Consider the following 8170-nt stretch of genomic DNA (forward strand, 5'->3'; position numbering starts at 1 on the left):
AAATTCTAATGTATATCAGTGATGCAAATTTTCAACTGAGTTTGATAAATCATAAAATAATAATTATACATATATGTATATAAAACTGCATGGAACTAGACAGTTCAGAATTACTTCTAATTAAAGAGGTACCCTATGGCAACTAACTTAAACCTTACAAAATATGGTTCCAAGTACCCTATCAGAGTGAAAAGTAGGAGACGGAAAGGTTTCTTGTAAATGTTTGTAGTCATGGTGTCTTAACTAAAACTACTGTGTCACAAATACTATTAAAATAATTGTGACATTTTATTCACTTTTACTGCAAACAACAAAACAAACTATAGGTATTTTTTCATTTCAGGTCATTATTTTAGCTAACAGTTATTCAATGTTTTGAGAAGACAGAGTGCTAACTGCATGACTTCATTTTATCTTTAAAATAGCGCTTCCATGTAATTACTCTTAATATCTCCATTGTATTAAAGTGTATCTCTAGTTCAGACCTTTCTTCAGAACTGCAGACTTGTGTATCCAACTGTGTACTCAGCATCTCTGCTTGGACGTCACGAAAACATCTCAAATCTTATACCTCCAAAACTGGTCTTTAATCCCCCAAACATGCTCTACCCCAAACTTTTTCCATCTTGGGTGACAGTAACCACACCTTTCCAGTTTCCCAGGCCCTAAATCTCGAATTCACCCTTGACTCCCTCTTCCTTTCCATTCTTGCATTCAATCTACCACGAAATGCTGTCACAACCTTCCCAATGTGCCACTTCTGAGAATTACCAGCCGCTAGCAGCCTGGTGCAGGCCACCAGCATAGACCTCGAGGATCCTGTAGTTGCCTCCCGAGATTCTCCCTGACTCCACTCTCTCCCCACATCCTCAAGGCCACAGATAGAGTTATGCTTTTCAAACAAGAGACAGTTCATACCACACCTCGGCTAAAATCCTGCCCCTGGCTGCCTACATTTAGAGTAAAAGACACAATGCATGTGATGGCCTCCCAGGACTTACCCAATCCAACCCATCACATATCCGACCTCCAGCCCTCCTGCTGTCTCTTCCTCCCCACTGACTAAGTCAGCCAGGGTGGCCTCCTTGATATTCCTCCAAGCTGCCCGGCATATTTCTGCCTTAGAGTTTGGGGACTGGTTATTCTTGCTCCCAGGGAGTGGTCTCCCCATCATACATTCTGACAACTCCCTCACTTCAAGTCTTTGCTCAAATGTCAACTTATAAAATCCACCCTGACTACCCTATTTAAAATCGGAACCTACCTGTACACTCCTCCAGCACTCCCAACCCAAGCCTCTTCAGTGAGCTTCACATCCTTTTCCTTACCCCGTAGCGCCCGTCAACTTGTGACAAAGCACAGAATTTATTTATAACATCCGTTTCCACACGAGAGTGTAAGGAGGGAGAAAGCATGCAAGAAGGAGCACGCAGGCAAAGGCTCTTGTCTGATTTATTCATTGATACGTCCAAGCATAGAGAACAGGAAGATGCTTGATAAATAGTCCTGAAAAAGATACAGATGAGGAAACTAGTAGTGAAGCTCAGAAAGTTTAAGTAACTTCCTCAAGGTTCTAGAGCTAGAAGAGGGTCACAGTAGAATTCACACCTGGGGATGTCTAACTTCAAATCTCTTAGCCTCTCTGCTATCTTTTTTTTTTTTCTTCTTTGCGGTACGCGGGCCTCTCACTGTTGCAGCCTCTCCCGTTGCGGAGCACAGGCTCCGGACGCGCAGGCTCAGCAGCCATGGCTCACAGGCCCAGCCGCTCCGCAGCATGTGGGATCTTCCCGGATCGGGTCACAAACTCTCAACCACTGCGCCACCAGGGAAGCCCCTCTCTGCTATCTTAAGTCCATGCAATTCAGGATTTGTTTTAATCAGTGCCATGGAAATTCTCACTCCACTGAATAGGATCACTAAAGTGTTCTCTGTCTAGATTTATATATATATTTTCCATTTAAACAAAGGAAACAGAAGAGGGGAATTCATCATGGGTTATTGCGGTAGTTTTACAGCAATTTTAGCAATAATGACATTTAAGTAATAGTGATATTTAACGATAGCATAATAATAATAAAATAATAGCTCTTAAATGTATTGAAGACGAATCGCATGCTAAACTCGGTGCTAAAATATATCCATGTATATTTTGTGCAAAATCCTTATGAATATTCTATCAGATGAGCTTTACGTGTAACTCCACCAGGCATACTTCTCTTATTCCGCTTTCAAAGATAAGGAAATTGATGAGAAGTGTGGTAACCGTTTGATCAAGATGAGACTGGTAATAAGTTGTGAGTATGAATTTAAATTCAGGTCTAACTCCAGAATTTGATTCTCAATCCATACATGAAAATTCTGATAATTCCTTTGATAAGGGTATGTTCTCTCCTGGAAAACATCCCCCATTATGTCTGCCTGTGCTCATACCTTCAGAACACAGTCAACTTTGAAACATGATAAAAATGTTTAAATAGTGTGCTTTAATAAATGGAAATATCTTCATCTAAACAATAACACAAAAAGGCAGGCTGAGCCCTCTGAAGTGGCTTCGTTGCTATCTTCCATCCAGAACAAGAGAAGGAATCAACAGCTGCAGAGTAAAGAAAGCATGAAACCCAGAGATGGAGGATTCTGTAAATGACCAATTACAAGACTATTAAGCCACACTTCCATAGCAAGAGGCAAAATATTCCATTAAACTGAAAATTTTTCTACCGCTAACTCCAAGGCCCACACAAACATTAATGTTGCATTTATTAGGATGTATTTCCTGTGCTCTATCAACTTGACTTTCAGCAACTGTATTAATACAGTCCTTTCGCTTTGCACATATATCTGAATGATGGATTCCATTACTGGAGTTTTGTAGAAAGAGTGGAGTGAATGAAGTAAAGTTTGGGAAGAGCCATCATAATCCATAATGATGGGCACTGAATCAGGACAAGAAGAAACCTCTCTTCTCATTTATTTGAATGAAAATTCTACTATATATTTATTGCCTCTGTACAGGGCCATCTGTTGAATAGTGGAAAACAAGCATCTTTCATTTGGAGGTAGGATTTGTGTGCTCAAGTTTCTATGGGCCTGCAGAATTAATCTTGTTTTAGAAATGAAATAAAATGTAATTTCTTACTGTAAGTAGATGTGGTTAAGCAACTGGCAACTTTGATGTCTTTAAATCACTGCAGTTTCAGGGTAGGCAAATCTATAATTATTTCAAGCACTTCTTTATTGGTGCAACAATTGAGCAGTGTACATAGTGGTCAACAACCTGGGCATTGTCAGACGACTCTAAGTTTGAATCTAGACTTTGCCACTCACCAGCTATGTGACTTTCAGCTATGAGAATCACTTTCTTCAGCTTTGCAGTGTGGATTATTATATGCCCTTTGCAGAACTACTGTAAGAACTAAATGCATATGGGCACAGTGGCTCATAGTAAGGGCTCAAATTAGTACTGTGGTCACTACTAGTAGTATTGAAAAGAAATTAGAACTTCTATTCTCATAAAGTGGGATATGTGTCCCTTTATCATTGTAATTTCGTATCATTTTACTTTTGACCTTATAATTTAATAGCTTGATCCAAGAAACATTTAGCAGTAAATATAATTGAAAGAAGATTACCTGTCAAACATGAAATACTGTAGCATCAAGTGTGCTGGCACAATACTCTTCTCAGATAATTAACCTGTAAAAATATGTTATTGTCTTCTTTTTAATTAAGCACATTGAACATATATATTTACTGTGCCAATTGGCGAAAGGTCCATTAATTAATCAGTCTAACTATGTGTTGCATAAACGTCTTCTAAACATAATCGTATATGTATTTTATTTGTTGGGAAAATGTGTTTGAGATTGTTCTTTTCTGCCTATTTAAAGTAAAAGAGGGTGAGAAGTAGAGTTAGGCTTAATGTACTTTGTACTCCATTATGCCATGAAAATGCTTCTGTGCCCTGGAGACAACAACAAAAGATTTGCTTTAATGACAAGAATCAAGTATGTTCTAAAGCTTCCAGGTAGGAGGCATATAGGTTGCAGTTTATATCACAAGTCTTTGCTCTCTCTCTCAACTGCGTCTAGATGGGAAAGATGTGGTCACAAATGCTTCAAGGTGATATAGTAAATGTTGGAAAAGAGGGGGGTAGGAGGCAGAGTTTTGAGTATCTCAAACCTGAGCTAGAAGGATTTTATTTAAAGAAAATAGCGGATATTATTTTTCACTTAAGGAATGCCACTCAGCAAACCTGACATTAATGTAGGAAATTAGCTCTTTTAGCTATGATGCTTTCAAATGCACATTACTGAAAACAAATTCAAAATAGTCAAAGGAAATTTAAAAACAAAAACCAAACAACAACAACCACCTCAACAAACAAGTACTAGAAATTCAGGGATGCAGCCATATTCAGATACAGTTGGATCTGCAAGTTCCAGAGTATCAGCAGGGTTCCAGCTCTCTCTCCATCGCTCAGCCCTGCTTACCTCTGCAAGACTTTATTTTACAGAAAGTCTCTTCTTGTGCTGGATGGTCACTGGGAGTCCCAGAGTCATATCTCCCCAGCTTAGAAATTCCAGAGAGAAAAGACAATTCTTCCATTTTTCTCTGAGAGAAAAGTCCTGGGGAGGAGTCTGATAGACTCAGCCGAGGTCAGATGCCTACCCATGAGCCAATCACCTGCTTTACTGGAGTTCAGTCCCTGGGCGACTCATCCCCGGGGCCCGTGAGGAGGCAGGATGGCATTATCTGGCAGTTCTCCAAGAAAAGCCTGCTGTTTTTGTAAGATGAAAGGGGAGAGGACATGGATAATGAAACCTGTATCTGCTTCTGTAAAATCCACAGAATCTTACTCCCTGCCCTGTGTCGATGACCATGCAGTAAGCTGACCCAGGAGGTCATTTTGCCCACAACAGTCTTTATATATATGACTAAGGAACACACTGGTAAAAGAATATGGAAGAAAGTCTGAGTATGACAAGTCAGCTAGACTGGTATTAACTAAAAAAGCTGTGTGAAAATATCCTGAAAAAGTTGCCCCCAACTCACTCAAAGTCCAAAGTTGGAGCTGGAAATACAATGTCATGGAGTTTGGATAAGAACAGGTTTTCTCCAAGCTGAACTATGACACAGAGATTAGAGACTTCTAGAAACTATACTTTTTCAAAGAAAAAACATCACACGAGAAAAATGAGGCCTAGAAAAATTAAATGACTTAAGCTAATTAATGGCAGGACTGAGACTAGAGTATACTTTGTGTAATTGGCTATGGTCTTTTTGTTTGTTTGTTTGTTATCACTTCAGAACGAGACAAACTTAAAGAAAGGAAACACAACCAAAACTCAGTGGTTGGAAAAGAGACGGATGTGAACGCCATCTTGTTTCTTACGTATAAAGTTACCCCTCACAGTGTTTTGGAGGAGAAAACGCTGGCTCTTCCCAACGTTGGTTACATACACAAAGATTCCAAAGACAAGACAAGTGCTTTGCAAACAAAGTAACTAGAACCAGCTCAGGCTTCCCCGCGCCAGGTCCTCCGTTCCACGGTCAGAACCACCAACTGTATCCTCCCGGGTAACAAGGTGATTCAGAAAAGCTGGCGCCTTCAGAGAAGGGAGAAAACTTAGCCGGGAAGAGAGTCAGGAGGAAACTTGCTCAGCTTCTTGCTGGGGTCTGAAACGATCCCAATAGAGGCCTTAAACCCCTCAGGTTTCCCCAATCAAGCACCCTCGCCTCCAACCTGGGCCACCCCAGATCTGACTATCAGACGACAGAAGTCTGCGGACGCACGGAGAGCTGACCACCCCACGAGAGGGACCTACGCGCGGCCGCGCCCACTCACCTGCCGCTCCGCGGGAGACGGGAGACCTGCCCGGGGTCCAAGTCCTGGGCGTGGCAGACTCGCCCCTCTCCGGGCCCGACTCCAGCTCACCTCGGCGCCGCCCGCCTGGGCGCCGCCATCTTGACCACAAAGGGGGCCTCGCGCCGGAGGCCCCTGAGCGGGCGCCCTGAGCGGAGCCGGAGCGCCGGGGAGGCCCAGGTCGGCGCCCTACGTCCCCCGCGCGCTCGCGCCCCGTCCACGAGCGACGAGAGTCCCGCACGCAGCGCCCGACCCAGGCTTCCGCGGAACCGGCGCCCCGCGCAGCCCGCACCGCGGCTAAGGCGGCGCCGAGGGCGGCCCGGGCGGAAGAGCGGGCGCGGGGCACGCGCTCGGTAACCTGGCAACGCGGCGCAACCCGGCGTCTTCGGCGAACCCCAGCCCTCCACCGCGAGGAAGCACGGACCCCCGCACCCGCCGCCCAGCCCGCGCCGCCCCTCGGTCGCTCCGCCCGCCGCTGCCCGCTGGCTATGGTCTTTTAAATCCGTGATACAACGTCTATATGTAACAAATCTGTTAAACCCTAAATGTTTATGATATTCAAGTAATCCATTATCTGAATTATTCTTGAAGATAAAACATCCAAAGACTTCTTAATTGTATGGGTATACATACATAAAATACACGTGGAGGTAACTTCAAATACAGTATGTGCCTGTCTCTATTCCTTCCCTCTCCGCTCTTCTAAAAAATGCCCCTTTAAAAATTGCTCACTCACCATCTATTAGGTAAATTTGCTGAAACACAGTAAATGTGGAGACAGAAATTGTTATAGAGACTATTCCAAATGGCACTGACACCTGTATTTATGAAATTTTTAAAAGGGTAAGTTAGAGTTGTTTTTTTAAAAAAAAAAAATCCCACTATAGTAACACCACATCATCCTAGGTGCCCAGTTCTATCCAATTACATAAGATGGAGAAAGAGAGAGAGATAGAAACAGAGAGAGAGAGAGAGAGAGGAGAAAGAGAAAGAAGAAAGGAAGAAAACCAACTACTTATGTATAAAATGTTGCTCCGAAAGTTTGAGATTATACTCAAGCATCAATGAACAGAAAGAAAACACTTACAAATTTACAAATGTATTTCATTTATGGTATGAGGGACACAGGTTTAGATTTGCAACACGCTCCCACAAGGGTCAAATTGACCACTTTTTTCTATCTAGTTGCTCTTGAGAGAACAAAACAATTGAAACAGATGCCATTCAATTCCAAGTCTATAGCTTAGACCATGTCACTGCACATGAAATATTGTTCATTCAGAGTCAGCACATAGCAAGAGTAATTTATACTCTCAGAGTATTTGCTCTCAAGTCAATAGCAGAGAAGCCTTGACTAAAAACGTTCCCATTACTTTCCATTGTAATATATCTTACTTATAGCCCATGAAACAGTGGTCAGGGGAGATTTATTCTTTGGACACCATATTATATAATCTCTCCACTTTAAGCCATCCCCCACTCGGCGATTATTTTTTAAATATGTTACTCGTAGTCAATATTAATTTACATTTAATCTTTCTTAGCATTATGAGTATTATTTTGTACAGGCTCAGAAACAAATCTCCCGAAATTCCTCCCTGATGCTCCCTTCAGGCTGAAAATGCATTGCAGTGTGGCTGCAGTGACTTAATTCTAGTTGGCAGAGCCCTGGCCACACACTAATTTCATTAGCCTCAAACTCCTGGATTTGAAAGATCCACTGAATATGATTCCTGTCCTCTGACACGTCACTTACTAACCAATTCAGTGTGCATACAGAGGAGAGAAAGGACTTGCTCAGCTCTGGCCCACCGGCAGGCAGATGAGAATTCCCAGTCAGAGACACTGTTTACATCTGAGTGGTCATTCTTGCCCGGGTCCTCATTTTCAGGAAGGAACTTCAATCCAGGCTTTGCCGGCAGCTGCAGCATTTGTTACATCCATTACTAGCTCCTTCTTCCTTCCTGCCCCCCAGTGCTTAGCATCCCCCATTTCAGTCACTAAGTCTTCCTTCCCCCAGCCTAGAAGCTTACCTCACCATAACTTTTTATCTCAAATGATAGGTTTGGCACATTCCCCACAGCAACCCACAGGGACTGGGGAAAAGAAAACTCAGATCTCTGGAGAGCTAAGAATTCAACCATTTAGAGAAGTTTCTTTTATACAGGACCGTCTTCATTGAGCTGAACCCTGCAATCCCAGAGAAGATTCACCTACCCGTTCTTTTCCTCTTTCCCTAAAGTGACTGTGTCTTTGAACAATGGGTCTGTGTTCCACTATTCTCTCTATTCATTTTGCAGGTTTACA

General features: G+C 42.6%; 2 protein-coding genes across 2 annotated transcripts in view; both read right to left on the reverse strand.

Moving 5' to 3' along the window:
• Positions 1 to 5839, reverse strand: part of LOC149743958 (uncharacterized) — a 167444-nt gene extending 161605 nt beyond the window's left edge. The window contains exon 1 of the mRNA XM_089905974.1: positions 3630 to 5839. Coding sequence (XP_089762100.1) covers positions 3630 to 3655 — 26 coding nt within the window. The 5' untranslated portion in view covers positions 3656 to 5839. The remainder of the gene's footprint in view (positions 1 to 3629) is intronic.
• The window catches only part of LOC149743961 (uncharacterized), a 120033-nt gene extending 112239 nt beyond the window's left edge, over positions 1 to 7794 (reverse strand). Inside the window, exons 1-2 of the mRNA XM_089905927.1 lie at positions 7717 to 7794; positions 5846 to 6356 (exon numbers count right to left, since the gene is read on the reverse strand). Of these exons, the coding sequence (XP_089762053.1) occupies positions 5846 to 6356; positions 7717 to 7794 (589 nt within the window). The remainder of the gene's footprint in view (positions 1 to 5845; positions 6357 to 7716) is intronic.
• Between the last annotated feature and the right edge of the window lie 376 nt (positions 7795 to 8170).

The sequence above is a fragment of the Delphinapterus leucas genome, unplaced genomic scaffold (assembly GCF_059928025.1).
Source record: "Delphinapterus leucas isolate spDelLeu-1000000601 "Yukka" unplaced genomic scaffold, BTC_Dleu_Yukka2 spDelLeu_asBTCV2_sq40, whole genome shotgun sequence".
Classification (NCBI taxonomy): Eukaryota; Metazoa; Chordata; class Mammalia; order Artiodactyla; family Monodontidae; genus Delphinapterus; species Delphinapterus leucas.